Here is a 26,085-nt window from a genome sequence, read left to right on the forward strand (position 1 = left end):
GCCTCGCTTCCCGCCGGAAGCTTTTGCTCAGCGCACCGTGTCCCCGGAGGGAGGGAGGGGGGGCGCGGTGGCGGCAGCTGGGGCTGCAAAAGCAGCTCGGGGGTCCGGAAGTCAACACCATGTCGAGTCTGCACAAGAGCCGGTAAGGAGACCCGAGGGCTGGACTGCACCCAGACTGCCCCCGCAGGCCGCGCCTGCTGTAGCCAGAGCTGCTCAGCGCATGTGCGGCCAAGAATAGCCCCCATTCCCCGGCGGCGGGCCCCCGGCTCCCACTTTCCAGTTTCATTGCCCGTGTGCTGTGTGGCAGAGGGGGAGGAGCAGCTCTCTTACCTTGGTGTTCCCTCTCTCTCTCTCTCTCTCTCTCTCTCTCTCTCTCTCTCTGTCCCTCTCCTCCGCCCCCCTCCCGTTTCCCTGGGGGTCTCCCTTGTCCAGCCCCCTATTGCCTTCCCCGCTCCTGGCTCCAGGATCCTCTCCTCCGCCCCCCAAATGTCCCTGCTCCTGTGCTCCTTGCTCAGGGGAAACATTAGAGAACTCGGATTCTCCCGTCTGGCTTCTTATCCTCCATCTCACACCTCCCCCCCCCCCCCAAACCAGGCAACATTGTGGTCACTCCTGGAGTAATTTTCTAGTCTTTTGTCCTTGCCTGAGGGCAGGCCCGAGAAGTCTGCGCCCCCTCCCCCCTCTAGCCCAGAGCTGCGGGAGTGGTGAGGGAGAGTGTATAGGTCCGTTGTCCGTGGATCAAATTTCTGCGAAGCTTGGTTGTGAGAATTCAGCTAGTGTGTGCTGTGGGCTGGACTTGGCCGTCGCAAGTGCCCAGGAAATGCCAGTTCACCAAACGCTGGAAGGTGCTTGATGCTAAGTTCTCATTTCAAACCCCTTTGACTGGAAGGACAGCCCTCGTTGCCCTTCGGCATTGCAGATTTTAGAGGAAGAAGCTTGCGTTGCCCACTTCCCCAAGCTGGTGGTTGGAGACTGTTGGGGGTAAGGGATCCGTGGGCTGCAAGAGTAGTCATTAAGCCTGTTACCTCTGTGGTTTCCTTTCCTGCCTTTGAAGGATTGCAGATTTCCAGGATGTCCTGAAGGAGCCCTCCATTGTGTTGGGAAAGCTTCGAGAACTCAGTTTTAGTGGTAAGACACAATTTCACTCAGGGTTTCCCTGGAAACCTGCCAGTTTGCATCGAGCTGCCTGGATGTCACCCTTAGGCGCTTAGAAAGGGAGCCACGTGAGTCCCCAGAGTCCCTCGGGTGGCCTGAAGATCGAAATGGTGGTAACTTTTTGAGCCTAGGTGAGGCCTTTTGTCACTTTCAGCTAGTTTCCCCTGTTAAGGAAGTGACAGGGTGGTTCCCAGTTTTTCCACCTGGCTTTGGATCAGAGCTGAGAGTGTGACCTCTGGTTAATAATGTTAAAACCTAAGCCTTAGAACACCGACTTTAAGGAATTGAACATCGGCCATGTTTGACTTTGCCCTTCCTCATGGTTAAAGTTCCAGCCTAGAGCCGGCTGGGTTTTTATCCTGACTGTGACGACATCCCAGGGTGTTCACATAGGTCGTTGTTGCAGTGTTCTGTCCGGTGGCTGTGCAGGGCACACTAAGTTGCCTGGGTCATGAGGTGGGGCAGGTGCCAGGGAAACTTCCTCAGAGCGGTTCTGCAAACCCTGGCAGCGTTGCAGACGTTGGCCTGCTCATTCTGCAGTGGGGGAAGGCCCCAGAGGGTGGGCTGTCTGTGGTGATGGTGCTGAGCTCATGCACACTACGCCCATGTCTTCATCCTTGGTTGCTCTGCGTCTACAGAGAAGTTTCTTTATCTGCAAATGAGGGTGACAGATCTAACCTTCCATACTTACTGGAGCTAAAATGGGAATTAGTGAACTAATAGCTCCCCCCACCCCACCCCGACAGGGTTTCTCTGTGTAACCTTGGCTGTTCTGGAGTCGCTTTGTAGACCAGGCTGGCCTTGAACTCACAGAGATCCGCCTGCCTCTGCCTGTGCCTCACAAGTGCTGGGATTAAAGGTGTGCCCCCACCACCTGGCTTTGGCACAGAGCTCTTAACCTGGCAGTTGGGTTTGAATTTCACAAATGTGGAATGGGGTTTGTATTCTGTGTCCTGGGCCGGCCATAGGGGCATAACAACAAAAAAGTATACTCTTGTTTGTCTGAGGCCTGCCCATTTGTAGGAGTTACACACACTAAGTTCATACTCACATGTTTATATAATTCCAGTTTTGATGGGTGTTTGCAGAAGCCGTTGTGTATAAGCAGAGACACTGATGCCTGGCATCAGGATAAAGGTTCACACCTGTAGTCCTGGAACAGGAGGCAGAGGCAGGTGAATCTCTGTGAGTTTCAGCACAGCCAGGACTATCTAGTGAGACCTTATCTCAAAAAAATAAAATAAAAATTAGAGAGCAGCCAGGCAGTGGTGACGCATGCCTGTAATCCCAGCACCTGGGAGGCAGAGGCAGACGAATTGCTGTGAGTTCAAGGCCAGCCTGGTCTACAAAGTGACTCCAGGACAGCCAAGGCTACACAGAGAAACCCTGTCTCGAAAAACCAAAAATAAATAAATAAATAAGAATTAGAGAGCAGGGCATTGTTGGGGGTTGGTCTGATGTATTTTCATGCTAATTAATAAAAAGCCTTCACACCTGGGCAGGGCAAATGAGTTAGGTGTGGCTAAGGTTCCCTGGCTCAGAGGGACAGAATCTTGGGAGGAAAAAGAATGCTGCTATGGGTTAGGTGGAGGAAAAGCACATGACTGGCATGGATGGAGGATTTGGCCCAGATGAAGAACGTTAGCAAGTATTTGGGACTATGGCTGGGAGGTAGCGTGATAGAAATATTAGAAGCAGATGCCATGGGATTGGGACAGGGATCCCACACCTGCCCCGCTATGGGAAGAGTTTAAAGGATTAATGTCTGCCCTGCCCCAGGTTAACTAAGGCTATTTTAAAATACAACAGGTGTCTGTGTCTTGATTGATTGCTAGTGGGTTATACTGTCATAATAATAATTATAAGCCAGATAATAAATATTGTTAGGCCCTATTGGTAATTTAACAACAACAGGGCATATAGTTCAGTGCTCGCCTACCGTGAATAGAGCCTCACACCTCAGCACCCCATAAACACCTGTATTCCTGTCACTGAGGAGATTTGAGCAAGAGGATCAGAAGTTCCTCCCTGGTTCCATAGTGAATTTGAGGCCAGCCTGGGCTCTATGAAACTCTGTGCGCTCCCCCTGAAGGAAGAGCCTGACTTTGAGTAGAGTTGGTAGTTGACAGTGGCCCCTTTGAAGAAATACCAACGATGAGAAGGTTCCAGACTTGTGAGGCTCTGGGCTGGGGGGTCAGGGCTGTAGACAGAAAGTATGAGCATCCAGCTTAGACACTCCTTTGGCGGAGAATGGTTCCTGAGGTGCTTCTTGCCCGCTCCACTCCCTGCCGAATGGCTCCAAGGTGCAGGGCTGGGGGATTCTGGAACTCTGGCTTGGCGTGACCTTTGCCTGCTGTGTCCACAGGCATCCCCTTTGAGGGCGGACTGCGGTGCCTCTGCTGGAAGGTGGGTGTGCCTGGGGTGGGGCTTCTTGGTTCTGAGTCCTGGGGGTCTTGCGTGGGCCTCCTCCTGGCCCTTCCTCTCTGCTCCTTTCCTGGCTTGTCTGAGGAAGTCTTCCTGGAAGCTGTGGGGGTTTCTGTTCTCTTGGCTTCCCCTCCAGGGTTCCTTTGGGGATGGAACAGTAAATGCCAGGAAAGATTTCACTTCCTGGTGCATGTTCGCAGTGGAAGTGATGCTGACTAGACCAAAGCAGAGGCCAAGGCTGAGGCCCCTGGCTGAGGTGATGGCAGCCTCTGCTCCTGGTTCCCAGCCCCTCACCACCAAGTTCTCCCCTCACTTAGAGCAGTGTGAGGAAAGCGGAGGAAGGGCTGAGCTGGGCGTGGAGGAGGGAGGCCACTGTTCAGCATGGGGCAGGGATGTCACCAGAGCTGTGTGGTATTGTCTGTGTAGATCCTCTTGAACTACCTCCCTTTGGAGAGAGCCTCGTGGACTTCCATCCTGGCCAAGCAGAGGTGAGACCTGCAAGCATGGGGCGTCCCGAGGGCTTTGACCTCATGGGGAGCCTGTTGCCTCCTGTGGGTCTCTGGACTCATCCTTCTCCGCCCTGCTCTCCTGCAGGGGGCTCTATTCTCAGTTCCTGAGGGAGATGATTATCCAGCCCGGCATTGCCAAGGCCAACATGGGCGTATCCAGGGAGGACGTGACCTTTGAGGACCATGTAAGTAGGGTTGTTGTGGGCTGCGAGTGCACATGGGACAGGGAGAGGCTTGGACCAGCAAGGGCCCCTGGCCTGCATTGCTGTCAGTGCTCCCTTCTGTGGTCGCTTGCCTGTCTCCTGCTTATTCCAGGCACACAGCAACCACAGGAGCCTTAGGCTACTGTTCTGAGGGTCTCTGGAACCCTCACCAGGGCATTTACTTATTTATGGGTTTTTTTTTTTTTTGGTTTTTCGAGACAGGGTCTCTGTGTAGCCCTGGCTGTCCTGGACTCGCTTTGTAGACCAGGCCAGCCTTGAACTCACAGTTATCCACCTGCCTCTGCCTCCCTAGTGCTGGGATTAAAAGCGTGCGCCACCATGACTAGCTTATTTATGTAGTTTTTTAGTTGGTTGGTTTTTATGAAAGGGTTTCTCTGTGTAGCCATGGCTGTCTTGAAACTTGCTCTGTAGCCCAGGCTGGCCTTGAACTCAAAGAAGTCTGCCTGCCTCTGCCTCTGGAGTGCTGGGATTAAAGGCACACACCACCATTGCCCAGCTCAGATTTTTGTTTTGTTTTTTTGTTTGTTTGTTTGTTTGTTTTTTTGAGACAAGGTCTCTCTGTGTAGCCTTGGCTGTCCTAGGTCACTTTGTAGACCAGGCTGGCCTCAAACTCACAGTGATCCTCCTGCTTCTGCCTCCCGAGTGCTGGGATTACAGGTGTGCACCACCACTTCCGGCTTGCTTTTTTTTTTAAATTAATAAATAAATAAAATTTTTTATGTGCATTGGCATTTTGCCTGCATGTATGTCTATGTGAGGGCATCAGATCCACTAGAGCTGTAGTTACAGACAGTTGTGAGGTGCCATGTGGGTGCTGGGAATTGAACCCAGGTCCTCTGGAAGACCTGTCGGTGCTCTCAACTGCTGAGCCATCTCTCCAGCCCTCTCTTTTAATAAAATAAAGCTAATAAAAGATGAATTAAACTTTTTAGCTTCATTTGTTTTATATGTATAAGCATTTTGCTTACATGTATGTACGTGTTCTGTGTGCATGCTTGGCCAGAAGAGGGTATCAGATCCCCTGGAACTGGAGGCACCGATGCCTGTGAGCCGCTGTGTGATGCTGGGAACTGAGGTCCTTTTTAAGAGTAGTTCATGCAGGGCTGGAGAGATGGCTCAGAGGTTAAAAGCACTGGCTGTTCTTCCAGAGGTCCTGAGTTCAATTCCCAGCAACCACATGGTGGCTCACAACCATCTATAATGGTGATCTAGTGCCCTCCTCTGGTGTGCGGGTGTGCAGGCAGAGCACTGTATACCTAATAAAAAATAAAATAAAAAATAAAAAGTAATTCATGCTCCACGCTGGAACTCACGTCATATCCAAAGGTGACCCTGATTTCAAAGCAAGTCCAGGATAGCCAAGGCTAACACAGAGAGACCCTGTCTCTAAAAACCAAAACCCAAAACCAAACAAACCAAACTTAAGACAGGGTTTCTCTGTGTAGCCCTGGCTTTCCTGGACTCACTTTGTAGACCAGGCTGGCCTCGAACTCAAAGACACCCACCTGTCTCTGCCTCCGAGTGCTGGGATTAAAGGCGTGCGCCACTACACTCGGCCCTGAACTTAGGTCTTTATGCTTGTGCACCCTGTTGTATGCCCAAAATGGAGTTTTTTTGTTTGGTTTTTGAGCAGGGTCTTGCTAGGTAGCCCAGGCTTCCTTCAGACTGGCAGCCTTCCTGCTTCCAGCCTCCGAAGGGCCGGGATTCCCCCTGACTAAATGCTCCGTTTGTTGCCTCTTACGATGTTGGCGACTGAGCAGGGGACCTCAGATGTGGGAGGCAATCATTCTGCCACTGAACGCCATTCCTTGCTCATCCTGGGCCCTCGGGGAAGGGGCTGGATTGTATAGTTGTAGAAGGAGCTGGGCAGAAGGAAGGATGAAGTGCCCATCCGAGGCCTGGAGAAAGTCCTGTTTCCTCTTCCTCCACCCAGCTGCTGGCTCCGTGGATGCTTCACGGGAGGTGGAGCTGGGCTGGCCTCAAACCCATCCTCCCAGATTGGTGTCGAGCACTCAAAGCTAGAAAGGGTAGGTGAGATGGTGTTCATCCACTCATCACCCTTTCAACACACTGGGCAGCCATTACCTCACGCACACTTGTGGCTGGGGCACTGCCGAGAACGCTGTCTGCCATATAGCATGTGCTGCAAGGCCCACTGCTGCTGTGTGGTGTGGAGGCGTCTCCTCAGTACCTGGAGGCAGGGGCAAGCTGTGAGCCTGTCTAGACCAGAGCCAGGTCTATGGGCATTCGGTGTGAGGCTGCTGAGCTGCAGCCCTGGCTGGTTCTTGCACTCAGCAGCTGCTTCTCTCTTGACAGCCCCTCAACCCAAACCCTGACAGCAGGTGGAACACGTATTTTAAGGACAACGAGGTGCTACTGCAGATTGACAAAGATGTCCGGTAAGAGGCTCACCGCTGGGGCCCTGTGCGGGGTTTGTACTGTGGCGGAGTGCCAAAGAGCACTGCAGCCTATTTGTCTGCTTTCGGCTGCAGCGTCACCAGTTGGCTGTTTGACCCTGTGCAGGTGGCCGAGGCCCTCTGGGGATGACTTACCTGGGCAGCAGGGGTACGATGAGTCAGGCTAAGGGCATGTGCAGCATGGGCCTTCACAGGTGACTGGGAGTGTTGTGCTGGCGTTAGCAGACTACAGAGGCCTTTGAGATAACCAGTTGCCTTTGAAGAAACGCCCTGGAAGCAGTTTCCCCCTCCACTTGGAGCAGCGTGCCTGTCTTCTCTGGCACCCGCTCCTTGTTTAGACAGGAAAGTCATGCAGAGTGACTCAGTGGCATTTCCAAGGAATTGCTCACAGGCCCAATTCTGCGTACAGCAGCAGCAGGCCAGCTGCACCCATGTGCGGAGGGCTGGAGTTTACCTGAGGAGTCAGACTCAACCTGGCAACACGCATGGAAGTGCAAAGGTCACAAGTGCCGTGAGGGAAGAAAAGCTGGTGCTCTGAGAGATAGGTGCCTCATTTTAGAGGCGGTGACTCAGCAGATGGAAGCCAGAGGAGGATGGGAGGCACGGGGCTGTGTGGAAGAGCTTCCTAGCCCAAGGAGCTGAGGCAGAGTGCCCAGAGGCTTGGGATAAAGTCTACAGAAAGATCCTCCCCTCAGTCCCCTGAGTGCTCCTCATCCTGTGGTAGTTTTGAAGAGCGGTTAGGGGCTCAGGTTCTGTCTCTCACTGGTGATGGCACTGGCTTGTTAGTGTTTTCAGAGGGCCAGTGTACAGTGTCTACGTATACCTGAAGCGATGGCCTGTCGTGCTCCAGAACCATCCCCACCCATGCCCCAACGAGCTTGCTGTTCCTTGCTGTGTCAGCAGATGGTGATCTGTGTCACCAAACCATGGCAAATGACCATGGTTAATCCTTGTGCAGATACGTGCATCTACATGTAAATAGATATGTGCATGCATGTACAGTGTTTTTGCTGGGGATGGATCTCAGGACTTGACATACTTAAAGTACATGCTACGCAAGTGCTCTACCCCTGAGCTTATTCCTAGCTCCTGGACAAGTGCTTTTGTCATGGAAAGCTGTTTGTGGTCTATGAGAATTAGGCTGTATGACCATAAAAACACTTACAATATTTATGCATGTGTTCCTCTTCACAAACACATATGAAATGAGCATGTATATGTAATTTCTACTGCCTTTCAAAAAACTGTGTCTTGGGGCTAGAGAGATGGCTGGGTGCTTAGGAGCACTGACTGCTCTTCCAGAGGTCATGAGTTCAATTTCCAGCAACCACATGGTGGCTCACAACCATCTATAATGTGATCTGATGCCCTCCTCTGGCCTGCAGATGTACATGCAGGCAGAGCACTGTATACATAATAATAAATAAGTAAATCCTTTTAAAAAACTGTCTTTTGGGATTATATATATATATATATTTATTTTAAAGATTTATTTATTATGTATATAATATCTGCCTGAACACTTGTAGGCCAGAAGAGGGCATCAGATCACATTATAGATGGGTGTCAGCCACCATGTGATTGCTGGGAATTGAACTCAGGATCTCTGGAAGAGGTCTGAGCCATCTCTCCAGCTCAATATTTTATTTTTTTGAGACAAAATCACACACTAATCAAGGCTGGTCTAGAGCTCACTTTGTAGCTGAAGCTGGCCTTGAACTCAGGGCAGTCCTCTTGCCTTAGGCCTCCCCAGTACTTGATGGCAGGGGTGAGCCACCATACCCAGCTGAGATGTTACAGACAAGCAAACAGTGGAAGGGGTAGCTCAGTGGCAGAGGACTTGTCTGGCATGGACCTAGGGTAGACACCAGTACTGTGAAGTGAATAAATAAAACCAGCCCCTTCTTAGCATGCTTGGGGCTGCTGGCTGGAACCTGCACCCTGAGAGACAGCGTTCCTTCCATTCCAACAGGAGGCTGTGCCCAGACATCTCCTTCTTCCAGAGGGCCACCGAGTACCCTTGTCTCCTCATCCTGGACCCACAGAACGAGTTTGAGACCCTCCGTAAGAGGGTGGAGCAGACAACCCTGAAATCTCAGACTGTGGCCCGGAACCGGAGCGGGGTCACAAATGTAAGTGCCAGTTGGGGACCTGGGATTTTTGTTGTTGTTGTTTTTAAGATTTACTTTATTTGAGTGTTTGCCTGCATGTGTGTGTGTATGTGTGCACCGTGTATATGTCTGGTGCCTGTGGAGGTCAAAAAGCACTGGATCCCTAGAGCTGGAGTCATGGATGATTATGGGAGCTGGGACTCGAACTCTGGACTTCTACAAGAACAAGTGTTCTGAACGCTGAGCCATCTCTTCAGCTTCCTGAGGTCTGGTCTTGTCTCCTCTGCCTCCTCCTCTTCTTCTCCTCCTCCTTCCTTTCTCTCTCCCTTTCTTTCTTTCTTTCTTTCTTTCTTTCTTTCTTGGTTTTTTGAGACAGGGTTTCTCTGTGTAGCCTTGACTGTCCTGGACTCACTCTGTAGACCAGGCTGGCCTTGAACTCATAGACTGGGTTCATGGCCATGTGCCACCATGCCCGGCTTGTCTTTTCTTTCTTTCTTTTTCTTTTTTTATGTTCATTGATGTTTTACCTGATTGTGTGTCTGTGTGGGGGTATCAAATCATGGAGTTATAGACAGGTGTGAGCTGCAATGTGGGTGCTAGGATTTGAACCCGGATCCTCTGGAAGAGCAGTCAGTGCTCTTAACTGCTGAGCCATCTTTCCAGCCCTTTCTTTTTTTAAAAAAGTAGATTTATTTACTTATTCATATGAGCGCTGTATTTGCATGTATGCCTGCATGACAGATGAGAGCATCATTTCTCATTATAGATGGCTGGGCGCAACTATGTGGTTGTTTGGAGTTGAACTCGGGACCTCTGGAAGAGCGGCCAGTGCTTTTAACCACTTCAGCGCCCCCCTCCCCACCCTGAGGCTTTTCTTTTTTTTTTTTTTTTTTTGGTTTTTCAAAACAGGCTTTCTCTGTGTAGTCTTGGATGTCCTGGACTCACTTTGTAGACCAGGCTGGCCTTAAACTCATAGCGATCCGCCTGCCTCTGCCTCCCGAGTGCTAGGATTAAAGGCATGCACCACCATGCCTGGCTTGAGGCTTTTCTTTTTTTGTTTTTTCAAGACAGGGTTCCTCTTTGTAGCCTTAGCTGCCCTGGACTTACTTTGTAGACCAGGCTGGCCTCGAACTCACAGTGATCCACCTGCCTTTGCCTCCCAAGTGCTGGGATTACAGGCGTGCGCCACCACGCCCGGCTTGAGGCTTTTCTTAACAGCCTGCCCCTTCATGTCTTTTCTGGCCCACTGGCAACAGGGCATTAGGTGCTTTCTGAAGGTTGGTGTCAGGCCTTTTTGATGTCACTCCAGCAATGTGTCGCACTGTCTCAGGCTCAGGCTGCACTGCTAGAGGTGAGATGGAGATGGTTCTGCGTGAGTCCCAGTGTGATGGGAGCAGCAGTGCAGCAGCTCCATCCAGGTCTGGGTACCACAGGCTCCTGCTGACTCTACGGCACGATGGGAAGGTGGAAGAAAAATGGTACTCCAGGTTTTGTGCCAAAGTCCTCAGATAGGAGAGAGTGCCAAATGTTCAAGCCGTGTGGCACAGCCAGAGATTCTGCTACAGAAGACGGGAGCCCTTTTACCTGAGTCCCCAATAGCCACTGGGCCTCCTCTTCCCACAGGCCATCCAGCAGAAGTCCCTGTAACCCACTGCACATATCATGAAGCCACTGCCATGTGTGTTGTATATGTGCCACCATGTTCTTCCTGAACACCCTGGAGGAAGTTGCCAGCTGTTCTCAGTCCCAGGCTGGTGACTGGTTTTGGATTTGTATTGATTGTTGATACTTACATAGTTTCTTCTATCTTTCTTTTTCTCTTTTTCTTTCTTTTTTTTTTTTTTAAGAAGAAAAACTTTGAACCAATAAATAAATACATTTAGAAGCCTGGGCTATGGTGGGGCATTCATTTAGTCCCAGCATTTGGGAATCAGGCAGATGGATCTGTGAGTTCAAAGGTAGCTGGCTTTGTCTCCTCCTCCTCCTCCTCCTCCTCCTCTTCTTCCTCTTCTTCCTCCTCTTCCTCCTCCTGCTCTTACTTATTTATGTATTTATTGGTTTTTCGAGAGTTCAAGAGTGGCCAGGGCTACCCAGAGAAACCCTGTCTTAAAAAAACAAAAAACCGCTTTATTATTGCACAAGGATTGAAATGGATGGGAAAGTATAGATGTAGCAGGCAGGCAGTGCCCTGATTAGCATCCTGTGCCCACTCTGATGGCCACGGTTGTGTTGAAGGTGCCATCACTCTATGCAGAACAGCACCCTGACCACCTTGCCCACAGCACAGCCCATGACAGAGCCGGTCTTCACATGGTGGGAGCAGCTGGGCTGGGAAGCCCGCAGGGACCGTGAGCCACTACCATGGTCGCACAGCTCTCTGTCTCACACCAAAAGCTTAAATTATCATTTGTATTGTGTTAAACAAAATGCGGCCCCAATGACGAGAAGCAGTGAGATAGCAGAGGGAGGTGCTGGAAGGTACCAGAGGAGTTCATAGTGGGGAGGTCAGAAGGGGCCTTTGTCCAGAGCGCTGGCGGGCCCTTGGAGTACTCTGAGCAGGGCAGCAACTTTTGGTCCAGGTCACCTCACACTTGAGAAGGATATCAAACAGATGGCTGCATTTGTCTAGGTCAGAGTAGGGGCAGATCTGGGACACGCGGAAGTGAGCCTGTGCTGTGTCAGCCTTGAGGGTTGTTAAGCGCCAGGATCTGGCAGACCCTGCCACTTGCGCTTTGGGACCTGTAGTAGTGACTCATTCCCACAAGTCACTGGCTTTCGTCAGTGGGGGGCCCTGCTGTGAAGCCTCCCGAGCAGGGAGTGGAGGGCTGCACAGATGTCTTTTCCCTGAGTTGCTGACTAGTCAAGATTCTGATGGGGCAGCAGGAACAATGCAGTCATCCTGCTCCCGCGTGCCTACCACAGGGTCAGGGTCCACCAGAGTTGGGCCGAGCCCAGGCTCGGTGAAGGAGCCATGGCTCAATTTTTGTGTATCTGTCTTGCATGGATGCTGGTTGCTTGGATGAAGGCCCAGCCTTACTGATCTTTTCACTGTAGTGTTGCTCATGAGGATCAGGCTCTACCCATTTTACCGTAGACCTATCCTGACTGTCCAGGTTCCAGCAAGGCCTCATCCCTAAGACTGGACCTGTGGTAGGGTGGTTAAGTTCTGGCAGGCTTCTGTGTGACTTAGGGCGAAGGATATAAGCTGATCTGTGTGCGCTTTTCCCTCCACACCATGGCCATGGTTACTTCTTGGGAACTGCAGGAGGAAATGCGGTCGTGGAAAGAGATTCCTAGAAAGCTGGAGGCTCTGGGCCTTCCTGGAGACAGCCTGTTCCAGCGGCTTGGCTTACATGGCTGGGCTAGCCAGGCCAAGTTCAAGTCTGCATGAGCCTCAGTTTCCGCATCTTGAAATGTTCAAAGGTGGTGGTGTGGCTCAAAGCCTGTAATCTGAGGCAGGAGGATCAGCTCAGGGCCAGCCTCAGCTATCAATGAGTTTGAAGTCCAGCCAGGGTTGTGTGGGGCTCTGTTGACGAGAGAAGAGTGTAGGATTGTTTGGAGGAGTGTGGTCTCCTGATGTGCATGTGTTTCCACCTGTGTGACGTATGCAGCCAGCCCGGACTCCCTGTTCTCCTAAGATAGCCTCATGCAGCCTCTGCCAGGGCTTCACCTGCACGTCCCCCAGCTCTGCAGCTGCTGCTGGAGCAGGCCAAGGGCAGAGCCGAGGCACCAAAGTCTTCCTGAGATCAGCCAAGCCTTTATTTTCAACTGATGTTGAAAAAAAGCAAAAAACCCACATCTTAAATATATAGCTAGGTTTATTTTTCTTATGGGTACACCAGACAAGATTAAGATTTCTCACTGTGCAGGAAGTTCTTTCTTTCCCTTTCCCCATTATTTCCTTATCTCAGAAGTAACCTCTGTCCCATCCCGTCCCACCCCCCCGTCTCTGCCCCCTCCCCCAAGGACAGGTGTCTCTGTGTGGCCCTTGCTGTCATAGAACTCACTCTGTAGACCAGGTTGGCCTCAAACTCAGACAGCTCCCTGTCCCTGCTTACCAAATGCTGGGATTACAGGACTGTGCCACCTCCACCTGGTGTAACCTATGTTTTGTTGTTGGTTGGTTGGTTGGTTGGTTTGGTTTGATTTGGTTGTAAGACAGGGTCTCACTATATAGCCTTGGCTGGCCTCAAACTCACAGAGATCTGCCTGCCTCTGCCTCTTAAGTACAGGGACAGACGAGTTGTGTGCCATCATTCCTGTTGTGACCTCTGTTTTTAGCCTAGTTGTCACTTGAAATGTCTTCCTACTCATCAGCCTGCCTCTTCCTTGGGCCTGCTGTGTTCTTCCTGCACTGTCCTGCCCATACGCTAGGTCCTTAAGTGAAGCTGGGCTCCACGGGAACGTTTGTGCTGCTAACAGGCTCTCCTCTTCCCCAGATGAGCTCCCCGCACAAGCACAACACACCGCCAGCGCTGAATGAGTATGAGGTCCTGCCCAACGGCTGTGAAGCCCACTGGGAGGTGGTGGAGCGCATCCTGTTCATCTATGCCAAGCTCAACCCTGGCATCGCCTATGTGCAGGGCATGAATGAGATCGTAGGCCCCCTCTACTACACTTTTGCCACTGATCCCAACAGCGAGTGGAAAGGTGAGTAGGCTCTTAGCTGCCCGACTCTCCCATTGCTGGCTCCCTAGAGAAAGAGAATGGGCCTAGCCAGGCTGATGGGCCACGCGTCAGAGCAGGTGCCGGCTGGATTGAATCTGAGGCCCTGTCCATTCCAGCTCTGCCTTCTAGAGTACTGTGCTCACTGATCTGGCGATGCTTGTAGCTTCCGGTAGAATAGAGATCACCATTTGCAGAGGGCTTAACAGAGGGCTGAGTGGACCATGTGCCTAGTAGACATGCTGATGGCGGTAGGGGTGGATGGTGGCCAAGGTCCAGCCTCCAGAGGCAGTTTGGTGACACTCAGGAGTGGGGCACAAGACGCATGGGCGAGAGGTGAGGTGGGACTCAAGAGCGCTTCACTTTCCTGTGTTTCCCCACACTCCCCATGTCTGCCCCAGAGCACGCTGAAGCAGACACCTTTTTCTGCTTCACCAACCTCATGGCTGAGATCCGGGACAACTTCATCAAGAGCCTAGATGACTCCCAGTGCGGCATCACCTACAAGATGGAAAAGGTGTACTCCACCTTGAAGGATAAGGATGTAGAACTCTACCTGAAACTGGTGAGGACCTGACGCATGCGCAGGACACACTGACAGAGCTCACAGGCAGAACACACTGACAGAGCTCACAGGCAGAACACACTCACAGAGCTCACAGGCAGGACACACTGACAGAGCTCACAGGCGGAACACACTGACAGAGCTCACAGGCAGGACACACTGACAGAGCTCACAGGCAGGACACACTGACAGAGCTCACAGGCAGGACACACTGACAGAGCTCACAGGCGGGACACACTGACAGAGCTCACAGGCAGAACACACTGACAGAGCTCACAGGCGGAACACACTGACAGAGCTCACAGGCGGAACACACTGACAGAGCTCACAGGCAGGACACACTGACAGAGCTCACAGGCAGGACACACTGACAGAGCTCACAGGCAGGACACACTGACAGAGCTCACAGGCAGGACACACTGACAGAGCTCACAGGTGGGACACACTGACAGAGCTCACAGGCAGAACACACTGACAGAGCTCACAGGCAGGACACACTGACTGACAGAGCTCACAGGCAGGACACACTGACAGAGCTCACAGGCAGGACACATTGATAGAGCTCGCAGGCAGGACACACTGACAGAGCTCACAGGCAGGACACACTGACAGAGCTCACAGGCAGGACACACTGACAGAGCTCACAGGCAGGACGCATTGATAGAGCTCACAGGCAGGATGCACTGACAGAGCTCACAGGCAGGACACATTGACAGAGCTCACAGGCAGGACACACTGACAGAGCTCACAGGCAGGACACATTGACAGAGCTCACAGGCAGGACACACTGACTGACAGAGCTCACAGGCAGGACACACTGACAGAGCTCACAGGCAGGACACACTGACAGAGCTCACAGGCAGGACACACTGACAGAGCTCACAGGCAGGACACACTGACAGAGCTCACCGGCAGGACACACTGACAGAGCTCACAGGCAGGACACACTGACAGAGCTCACAGGCAGGACACACTGACAGAGCTCACAGGCAGGACACACTGACAGAGCTCACAGGCAGGACACACTGACAGAGCTCACAGGCAGGACACACTGACTGACAGAGCTCACAGGCAGGACACACTGACTGACAGAGCTCACAGGCAGGACACACTGACAGAGCTCACAGGCGGGACACACTGACAGAGCTCACAGGCAGGACACACTGACAGAGCTCACAGGCGGGACACACTGACAGAGCTCACAGGCGGGACACACTGACAGAGCTCACAGGCAGAACACACTGACAGAGCTCACAGGCAGGACACATTGATAGAGCTCACAGGCAGGATGCACTGACAGAGCTCACAGGCAGGACACACTGACAGAGCTCACAGGCAGGACACACTGACAGAGCTCACAGGCAGGACACATTGACAGAGCTCACAGGCAGGACACACTGACTGACAGAGCTCACAGGCAGGACACACTGACAGAGCTCACAGGCAGGACACACTGACAGAGCTCACAGGCAGGACACACTGACAGAGCTCACAGGCAGGACACACTGACAGAGCTCACAGGCAGGACACACTGACAGAGCTCACAGGCAGGACACATTGACAGAGCTCACAGGCAGGACACACTGACTGACAGAGCTCACAGGCAGGACACACTGACAGAGCTCACAGGCAGGACACACTGACAGAGCTCACAGGCAGGACACACTGACAGAGCTCACAGGCAGGACACACTGACAGAGCTCACAGGCAGGACACATTGATAGAGCTCACAGGCAGGACACACTGACAGAGCTCACAGGCAGGACACATTGATAGAGCTCACAGGCAGGACACACTGACAGAGCTCACAGGCAGGACACACTGACAGAGCTCACAGGCAGGACACACTGACAGAGCTCACAGGCAGGACACACTGACAGAGCTCACAGGCAGGACACACTGACAGAGCTCACAGGCAGGACACATTGACAGAGCTCACAGGCAGGACACACTGACTGACAGAGCTCACAGGCAGGACACACTGACAGAGCTCACAGGCAGGACACACTGACAGAGCTCACAGGCAGGACACACTGACAGAGCTCACAGGCAGGACACACTGACAGAGCTCACAGGCAGGACACACTGACAGAGCTCACCGGCAGGACACACTGACAGAGCTCACAGGCAGGACACATTGATAGAGCTCACAGGCAGGACACACTGACAGAGCTCACAGGCAGGACACACTGACAGAGCTCACAGGCAGGACACACTGACAGAGCTCACAGGCAGGACACACTGACTGACAGAGCTCACAGGCAGGACACACTGACTGACAGAGCTCACAGGCAGGACACACTGACAGAGCTCACAGGCGGGACACACTGACAGAGCTCACAGGCAGGACACACTGACAGAGCTCACAGGCGGGACACACTGACAGAGCTCACAGGCGGGACACACTGACAGAGCTCACAGGCGGGACACACTGACAGAGCTCACAGGCAGGACACATTGATAGAGCTCACAGGCAGGACACACTGACAGAGCTCACAGGCAGGACACACTGACAGAGCTCACAGGCAGGACACACTGACTGACAGAGCTCACAGGCAGGACACACTGACTGACAGAGCTCACAGGCAGGACACACTGACAGAGCTCACAGGCGGGACACACTGACAGAGCTCACAGGCAGGACACACTGACAGAGCTCACAGGCGGGACACACTGACAGAGCTCACAGGCAGGACACATTGATAGAGCTCACAGGCAGGACACACTGACAGAGCTCACAGGCAGGACACACTGACAGAGCTCACAGGCAGGACACACTGACTGACAGAGCTCACAGGCAGGACACACTGACTGACAGAGCTCACAGGCAGGACACACTGACAGAGCTCACAGGCGGGACACACTGACAGAGCTCACAGGCAGGACACACTGACAGAGCTCACAGGCGGGACACACTGACAGAGCTCACAGGCGGGACACACTGACAGAGCTCACAGGCAGGACACACTGACAGAGCTCACAGGCGGGACACACTGACAGAGCTCACAGGCGGGACACATTGACAGAGCTCACAGGCAGGACACACTGACTGACAGAGCTCACAGGCAGGACACACTGACAGAGCTCACAGGCAGGACACACTGACAGAGCTCACAGGCAGGATGCACTGACAGAGCTCACAGGCAGGACACACTGACAGAGCTCACAGGCAGGACACACTGACAGAGCTCACAGGCAGGACACACTGACAGAGCTCACAGGCAGGACACATTGACAGAGCTCACAGGCAGGACACACTGACTGACAGAGCTCACAGGCAGGACACACTGACAGAGCTCACAGGCAGGACACACTGACAGAGCTCACAGGCAGGACACACTGACAGAGCTCACAGGCAGGACACACTGACAGAGCTCACAGGCAGGACACACTGACAGAGCTCACAGGCAGGACACATTGACAGAGCTCACAGGCAGGACACACTGACTGACAGAGCTCACAGGCAGGACACACTGACAGAGCTCACAGGCAGGACACACTGACAGAGCTCACAGGCAGGACACACTGACAGAGCTCACAGGCAGGACACACTGACAGAGCTCACAGGCAGGACACACTGACAGAGCTCACAGGCAGGACACATTGATAGAGCTCACAGGCAGGACACACTGACAGAGCTCACAGGCAGGACACACTGACAGAGCTCACAGGCAGGACACACTGACAGAGCTCACAGGCAGGACACACTGACTGACAGAGCTCACAGGCAGGACACACTGACTGACAGAGCTCACAGGCAGGACACACTGACAGAACTCACAGGCGGGACACACTGACAGAGCTCACAGGCAGGACACACTGACAGAGCTCACAGGCGGGACACACTGACAGAGCTCACAGGCGGGACACACTGACAGAGCTCACAGGCAGGACACACTGACAGAGCTCACAGGCAGGACACATTGATAGAGCTCACAGGCAGGATGCACTGACAGAGCTCACAGGCAGGACGCACTGACAGAGCTCACAGGCAGGACACATTGACAGAGCTCACAGGCAGGACACACTGACTGACAGAGCTCACAGGCAGGACACACTGACAGAGCTCACAGGCAGGACACACTGACAGAGCTCACAGGCAGGACACACTGACAGAGCTCACAGGCAGGACACACTGACAGAGCTCACAGGCAGGACACACTGACAGAGCTCACAGGCAGGACACACTGACAGAGCTCACAGGCAGGACACACTGACAGAGCTCACAGGCAGGACACACTGACAGAGCTCACAGGCAGGACACACTGACAGAGCTCACAGGCAGAACACACTGACAGAGCTCACAGGCAGGACACACTGACAGAGCTCACAGGCAGGACACACTGACAGAGCTCACAGGCAGGACACATTGACAGAGCTCACAGGCAGGACACACTGACTGACAGAGCTCACAGGCAGGACACACTGACAGAGCTCACAGGCAGGACACATTGATAGAGCTCACAGGCAGGACACACTGACAGAGCTCACAGGCAGGACACACTGACAGAGCTCACAGGCAGGACACACTGACAGAGCTCACAGGCAGGACACATTGATAGAGCTCACAGGCAGGATGCACTGACAGAGCTCACAGGCAGGACACACTAACAGAGCTCACAGGCAGGACACACTGACAGAGCTCACAGGCAGGACACATTGACAGAGCTCACAGGCAGGACACACTGACTGACAGAGCTCACAGGCAGGACACACTGACAGAGCTCACAGGCTGGACACACTGACAGAGCTCACAGGCAGGACACACTGACAGAGCTCACCGGCAGGACACACTGACAGAGCTCACCGGCAGGACACACTGACAGAGCTCACAGGCAGGACACATTGATAGAGCTCACAGGCAGGACACACTGACAGAGCTCACAGGCAGGACACACTGACAGAGCTCACAGGCAGGACACACTGACTGACAGAGCTCACAGGCAGGACACACTGACTGACAGAGCTCACAGGCAGGACACACTGACAGAGCTCACAGGCGGGACACACTGACAGAGCTCACAGGCAGGACACACTGACAGAGCTCACAGGCGGGACACACTGACAGAGCTCACAGGCGGGACACACTGACAGAGCTCACAGGCAGGACACACTGACAGAGCTCACAGGCAGGACACACTGACAGAGCTCACAGGCAGGACACACTGACAGAGCTCACAGGCAGGACACACTGACAGAGCTCACCGGCAGGACACACTGACAGAGCTCACAGGCAGGACACACTGACAGCACACAGGCAGGATGCATCACAGCACTCAGGCAGGACACACTGACAGCATACAGACAGGACGCACTGACAGCACACAGGCAGGACTCACAGGCTAGTTCTACCTTTAACATGTGAGGCTGAAAGTGGCTGCAGTTGAGCAGTATTGGGCAGGCTGAACATGATGGTGCATGCTTTAATCCTAACCAGCCAGATACTCCTAGGGAGACCTTGTCTCAAAAAAACAAAAAAAGGCCTGGAGAGATGGCTCAGCAGTTAAGAGGACGAGCTGTTCTTCCAGAGGTCCTGAGTTAAATTCTTATCAACTGCATGGTGGTTCACAACCATCTACAATGGGATCTGATGCCCTCTTGTGGCATGCACAGAACACTAAAAAAAAAAATCCGTATTTTCCGGCATATAAAATGACTTTTTAACCCTGAAAAATCTGTGCCAAAGTCAGGGGTCGTCTTATATGCCGGGTATTTACCTACAGCTTGCTTCCCCTTGCTTCATATGTCTGGCGCATATAGTGGGGGTGCTGTGGCCGATTCCCACTCTGTGCAGGGAGTATTAAGCAGGGAGGAGTGCACACATCTTCCTGTATCTCGAGGAGGAGAACGTGAGCTTGGATTGGCTATCACCAGAACCCACCCATTCGACTCATTGGGTTGAGTGCAGCACGCCTTAAAGGGGCAGTGTAGGCTAGTACTGGCTGTCTGCGGGCATTTAATAAAGCACCTGACTGTCTGTGCCCTGCCTGCAAATAGTCACATGGCGGAGTCTGCTACACAGGGTGTGCGTTGAAAGAAGGGTAGTCTTATACTGCAAGTATATTCCAAACTATATTTTAACTGTAAAAATTGGGGGCCGTCTTATATGCCCAATAGTCTTACACACTAGAGACAGGCTTTGTTTTTGTTTTTTTTTTTTGTTTAGTGGATCATTCGCCAGGCGTGGTGGTGCACACCTTTAATCCTAGTATTTGGGAGGCAGAGGCGGGCGGATTGCTGTGAGTTCGAGGCCAGCCTGGTCTACAAAGCGAGTCCAGAACAGCCAGGGCTAACAGAAACCTTGTCTCAAAAAAAGCAGAAACAAAACAAAACAATTAAAATGGGCCATGGTGGCATTAATCCCAGTACTCACGAGGCAGAGGCAGGCGGATATCTGAGTTCAAGGCTAGCCTGGTCTACAGAGTGAGTTCTAGGACAGCCAAGGTTACACAGAGAAACCTTGTCTTGAAAATCAAGAAGAAAAAAAAAATGGAAAAAGGAAAAAGAATGGTGATAGTAAGATGGCTGCGCAGTTAAGGGCCAACGCTGAGCCCTGGGCTTTAGTAGGAGACCCGCCTGCCTCCGCCTCCCGAGTGCGAGGACTGAAGGTTTGTGCCACCATTCCTGCCTGAAGCTTATGGTTTTTTCCTTTTTGTTTTTGAGACACAGTTTCTCTGTGTTGCCCTGGTTGCCCTGGATTCCCTCTATAGACCAGGCTGGCCTCAAACTCAGAGATCTGCCTGTCCTCTGCCTCCCAAGTGCTGGGATTACAGGCGTGCGCCACCACGCCTGGCTTTGAAGCTTATGTTTTTAAACATAGATGGGTTTCTGGTTTTCACTGTGTGGTGCATGCTTTCTTTAACACCCTCTGTGGCTCACCAAAGTGCCCCGCCCTTGGGGATTTGTGCCTTACGGGGTTGTTTTCACGGGCTCTGTAAGCTGAGCACAGGTACTGTGCCTGCGGCTGGTCCACAGATCCAGGAGGAGGAAGTGGATGAGTTGAGCCATCATTTCCAAATCTAAAGGGCTGATGTAAAATTCAGGGTTCCCAGTGTGTCTTAAAGAAATGAAAAGGCCCCAGGCTGTGTGCGGCCCTTTGAGGCTCCTGAACAGGGCTTGCTCTAGACTGCACCGCGTTGATGCCGCTGACCCCCCCCCCCCCACTGTCTCCCCAGCAAGAGCAGAATATCAAGCCTCAGTTCTTCGCCTTCCGGTGGCTGACGCTGCTGCTGTCCCAGGAGTTCCTCCTGCCTGATGTCATCCGGATCTGGGACTCCCTCTTTGCTGATGACAACCGCTTTGACTTCCTCCTCCTGGTCTGCTGTGCCATGCTTATGTGAGTGGGGCTGCCATCTGTCCAGTCCTTAGGCGAGCTGGGGGAAGGGTGCCCAGGCCTGAAAGGTGAGCAGGGCCTAGAGAAGCCTGTGACACTTTGACCCCGAGCGGACTGGCCAAAGGAGAAGGGTAAGCAGCGGGCTGCAGGGCTGCTCCTGGCGCCCAGCCCAGCGCCGCGCCCCTTGTTTCCCTACAGATTGATCCGGGAGCAGTTGCTGGAGGGGGATTTCACCGTCAACATGCGGCTTCTACAGGTAACAGTCTCTGGAGGGGAGGCCAGCCTCAGGCACCGGGTGGCTGCTCTCCACCCCACCCTGCACTGGCAGACGCTGGCAGCTGGGGCCGGCTGGCAACAGCAGCATGTATTGTGGGTTCACAGTCCAGACTCCTGGAGCACATCTGGCTTGGATCTGAGTTGAATCCGGTCTTCACAGACCTTGATTAGTATATATGTCCTCGGCCCTCCAGGACTCTGGGCCGTAAGATCAAGGCAGTAGATGTTGCTGACTTTTCTCAGGCCAGGGAGGTGTGTGTCAGGTGGGTCTGTTCAGCTCTGCTTGCCATATGTGACTTGAGCCAGTGACATTGTCTCTAGGCCTCATTGTCCTCACCCACACCTGGCATGGTTGGTTTTCAGTATCCTCACTAGCTAGGTCGGTAAGATGGCTGTGACCGCAGCACCCCTTCTTGGGGGACTGGAAGACTAAGGGCCACACTGTTTGAGCTAGCACCATGCTCCTCATGGGTGTGGCTCCAGGTTCCATGTCACAGGATGAGAGGGCTGAGACCTTTGGTACCCTGGTTCTAATACAGGCTAGGAGCCCCTTTGGACCTTGGGAGGCGTGACCATAGTGGCACCCAGGGCTTGGGGTGGGGTAGATACTCTGGGTGTCTGATGCCCCATGGGCGCTGCCCCTGGTGCCATACCATGGTGACCAGTCTCTGTGGGAAGGTGTGGGTGTGGCAAGCAGGGCAAAGCAGGGCTGCTCCAAAAGCACATTGTGGTTTTCCCGGTGTCCAGGATTACCCCATTACAGACGTCTGCCAGATCCTACAGAAAGCCAAGGAGCTCCAAGACTCGAAGTAACCTGACAGTGAGCCCGGGTTTGGAAGAACGGCCACCTGCGCTCCACACCCTGGTTTTTGGGACACAAGGGAGCCAGTGAGAAAGCCAGCCTGAGGGCAAGCGGCAGTCTTGGCCAGCTCCAGGTCTTCCCCACCTGGTCCCCTCAGTCCAGGCGGCTCCTGGAGCACATGGGCTGTGCTGCTCCCCAGTGCTTGGCCCGCCACCCTCCCTGCACTGCAGCCCTGCCAAGTAGGGCTGGAGCTCCTGAACCGGTTTCCTGGGGGCGTGGGAGGCCGGCAAGGGTCCTGCCATGCCTCTGCCCGGTAGCTCCTCATCCTTTGTGCTTTCATCTCCCCTGGGTCCTGGTCAGGGGAGGTAATTGGCTAATGGGCCAGAAACCACTTCTGAGTGTCGGTGCTCAAGCTGCTTGAGGAAGTGACCCCAGAAGATCTGAGTGACTGCCAGTCCTAGGCCCACCTTTTTTCTCTCCGGCCAGGTGTGTGTGCTCATGGCTGGTGGGAGAGTGTCTGCGTGTGTGTGTGTGTGTGTGTGTGTGTGTGTGTGTGTGTGTGTGTGTGTGTGTGTGTGTGTTTTCACACATGCCCTGGAAGTGGACTGAGGGTCTGTTGGAGTCCCTCTAAGGCCTGCCTCCCTTCTCTGTCTCTACCTCTGCCTGTCTCTTCCTTGGCCAGAGGTGTGTGCGGCTCCTCTTTCCATTTCTCCTTACCCTTCTCTTGGAGCACACCACCCCGAACCTCGTCCCCCTTTCCTTCCCTCTGCTCCCTAAAGCCAGCAGGCAGAATGAGGAGTGTGGCGTAGTAAGAGCCCGGAGGCCTACCTTGGCTTGGACATCTGCTCTCCTCCAAGCCCGAGGCTTCCAGGTCCCCCCGTCAGAGAGGGCTCTGACCCGCTCTGCTCGCAGAGACCAAGTGCTGCTGACAATGGTGGCCTCTGAAGCTTTGAGCCTCTTGCCCATTGTCTGCCCGAGAATGGAGAAAGGAGGGAGGGGGAGAGGCTCCCTGAAGACTCACTCATCTCAGAGATCAAGACATCCGGTTGTGATGCGCCTGTGAGTTGGATTCCATGCATTTCCATAGAGCTGTCATCACTCTGGCTGCCGTGTTCCCACCCTGGGTGTGCAGGGGCAAGAGAACAGAGGATGCCTCTCTGGGTCCAGGATTGGATAAACTCAAAGGCCTAGAGCCTCTCAGTGCAGGAGGGCCACATCTGCCCTCTACTCCTGGGAGCTGCAGAGGCGCTGGCCTTCCTGGCCATGTGCTCGGCTGTTTCCTGGCTTTGGGGCTGCGTTCCCTGAGTCCCTGTTCAGCAAGTAGACTTGTCCCTTCCCACCTTTCATGTGGAGGTCAGGTGGTTTGGGTCCCAAAGGCAGGATGACAGCAAGGTTCTCACTCTACTCAGACTAGCCAGCGGGAGCAAGGCTGCAGCAGCTGCCACCTGAAGCCTTCCTAAGACCACTGGGCGCCCTCCCAGGCTGTTGCAGCAAGCTTGGGTTAGGTGCTGCTGGGACACTACTTGCCTTTTTGCTACCTTCTCCCCCAAACACACAATATTTGGGAGATTTTTTTTGTTACTATTTATTGAGATATGGGCTAGCTATTTATTGCAGATTGGCTAGTGGCATGGGACTGTGGGTAGGTGGGAGTGGCTGGGAGGGTGGAGCAGCTGGAGGTATGGAGCAGCTGGAGGTATGGATTGTCTTGTTTCCTGAGGTCAACATCCCGCCCCTGACCTGCCTGAAGGCCAGCTCTCCACAGTCTAGTGTGAGTGAGTATAAGGGAGGCCAGAGCTGGTGCCTTTGACATACTCAAAGACACAGACCACATGCACTCCCACCGCCCTGGTCACCCCTGAACCTAGGACTTACTAGCTGGTGGTTCAGCCCCAGCACTGACTCCTTCTTGCCTGGGACCCCTGATACACTCCATCTTGCCTGTTCTCCCTTCCCCCCCTCCCCTCCCTTCCTGGGACCATGCTACTGGAATCACTGCATCTGATCTGTTTCTATGGGAGACCTGCATCCGGTGCCCATTACTTACTTGGTCCTTGAGATGAAGGCCAAGGACACGGGACTTTGTCTTGGGTAGGGTGGCTCCCCTGGTGGATGCTGCCTGAGAGAAGGATCTGCCCTGGTTGATTCTTAAGGGGGAACCAGAGCTGATGTACCTGCAGCTCACTTGGGAGTGGCCCCAGGAGCTCAGCAGGCTAGCGCTGTTGACAGCTTTCGTTAATAAACCGTGTGTTCTTTACCGTGTACTGGTACTGTGCTGGCTGGGCCTGAGACTTGGAGGGGGAGACACCCGTGGGAGCAAGGACAGAGCCCAAGTCGCTTAAACTGATCTAAGAGAAAGGCCAGGAAATGCTTGCAGGAGGCTCCTCCAAATCACCCTGCCCCAGTCAGCAGGAGACAGGCTTAAGAAGCAGGGGCGAGCCTGCACACAGCACGTTATTGATCCTTTTACATTGTGTTTGTGTGCAGCCTGTGGGTGACGGAGCCCTGCTCGATTCAGTTCTCTCCAGTCCTGTGGGCCCACAACTCAAAGTCCTCAGGATTGGTGGTGAGCGCCTCTACCCACCTGCTGCTGGCATCGCACTGTTTAGGTTATTTTCTACCTAGTTTTAGAGACAAGAGCTTTGCTATGTAGTCCAGGCTAGCCCCAAACTCTTTGTTCATCCTGTTTTTGCCTCTGAGGCCAAGGCCTCTGCCTCGAGTGTTGGGATTAGTGGTGTGTACCCCCATACCGGGCTAAAAATCATGAGTATTTCTATATGCTAACTGTAAAGTCTGGAAATAATAAAATGCCACTTGCAATACTTAGAAGAAATGAAAGTACTTAGGAGTTTTGTGCTGGTCATAGAGCCCAGGCCCTCACACATTGAGCACGCCCTGGGTCACTGAGCAGAACCACAGTCCTAAGAATACTGGACATTGTAAAGGCTTGGAAGACAGTGACAGATGCAAAGAAAGGAAGATGCTCTGTGTTTCCAGGTTGGAAGGACCATTAAGTGTCACAGACTTAATATAGAGTGAATGTAGTCCCTATCAAAATGCCAGTGTGGGAGTTTGAGACCAGCCCGGTCTACAAAGCCAGTCTAGGACAGCCAAGATAACAGAGAAACCCTGTCTCGAAAAAACAAAACCAGTGTGGCCAAGTGTGGTGGCACACACCTGTGATCCCAGCACCCCGTGAAGAGGATCCTGGCAAATATGAGAGCAGTCTGGTCTGTAGTGAGTTCCAGTCTTTCTGGGACTACATAGTGAGTAGGGACTGAAATAAAATTACCCTTTCATGGAGGTGTAGCTCAGTGGCAAAGTATTTGCTTAACCTGCCTGAGATTGTGGGTTAGGTTCCTAACACACATGCACACACAATTCCGATGTTATTTTTCACAGAAAAAGGAAAAAATGTTAGGGAACCATAAAACATCCCAGGTACCCAACATAATTGTGACCTAAAAGGACAAAGCTAGAGGCCACCATAGTAGCTTGTGCTAATCAAAACAGCTTGACGCTGAGAGAAACACGTGACACCAACCACAGGGCAGACAGCCCAAGACAGGCATAGTTCGTGTGCTTGATTTTAAATTTTTGTTGT

At 53.1% G+C, this 26,085-nt stretch overlaps 1 protein-coding gene across 2 annotated transcripts; it reads left to right on the forward strand.

Moving 5' to 3' along the window:
- Positions 1 to 24,743, forward strand: TBC1D13 (TBC1 domain family member 13). Of its 2 annotated transcripts, XM_084799356.1 has the most exons (12): positions 1 to 142; positions 1,055 to 1,128; positions 3,521 to 3,561; positions 4,006 to 4,067; positions 4,174 to 4,273; positions 6,629 to 6,711; positions 8,702 to 8,861; positions 13,280 to 13,490; positions 13,907 to 14,070; positions 21,246 to 21,406; positions 21,602 to 21,659; positions 22,427 to 24,743. In XM_084799356.1, exons 1-12 carry the CDS (start codon positions 120 to 122, stop codon positions 22,490 to 22,492), a joined length of 1,203 nt encoding a protein of 400 aa, XP_084655482.1. In that variant the 5' UTR covers positions 1 to 119; the 3' UTR covers positions 22,493 to 24,743. The 2 variants fall into 2 exon arrangements, with proteins under 2 accessions (XP_084655482.1, XP_084655483.1); XM_084799357.1 differs by lacking the exon at positions 3,521 to 3,561 and having other exon boundaries at positions 92 to 142.
- Positions 24,744 to 26,085: the final 1,342 nt, after the last annotated feature.

This window comes from Acomys minous (assembly GCF_964271855.1).
Source record: "Acomys minous genome assembly, chromosome: 10".
Classification (NCBI taxonomy): Eukaryota; Metazoa; Chordata; class Mammalia; order Rodentia; family Muridae; genus Acomys; species Acomys minous.

What these genes read in the sequence shown, in the direction of transcription:
- TBC1D13 (XM_084799356.1), top strand. Translation starts at nt 120, where the DNA reads ATGTCGAGTCTGCACAAGAGCCG. An exon ending in CAGATTGACAAAGATGTCCG is followed by an intron (nt 6,712 to 8,701) that starts GTAAGAGGCTCA and finishes CCATTCCAACAG; the next exon opens with GAGGCTGTGCCCAGACATCT. An exon ending in TCCCAACAGCGAGTGGAAAG is followed by an intron (nt 13,491 to 13,906) that starts GTGAGTAGGCTC and finishes TGTCTGCCCCAG; the next exon opens with AGCACGCTGAAGCAGACACC.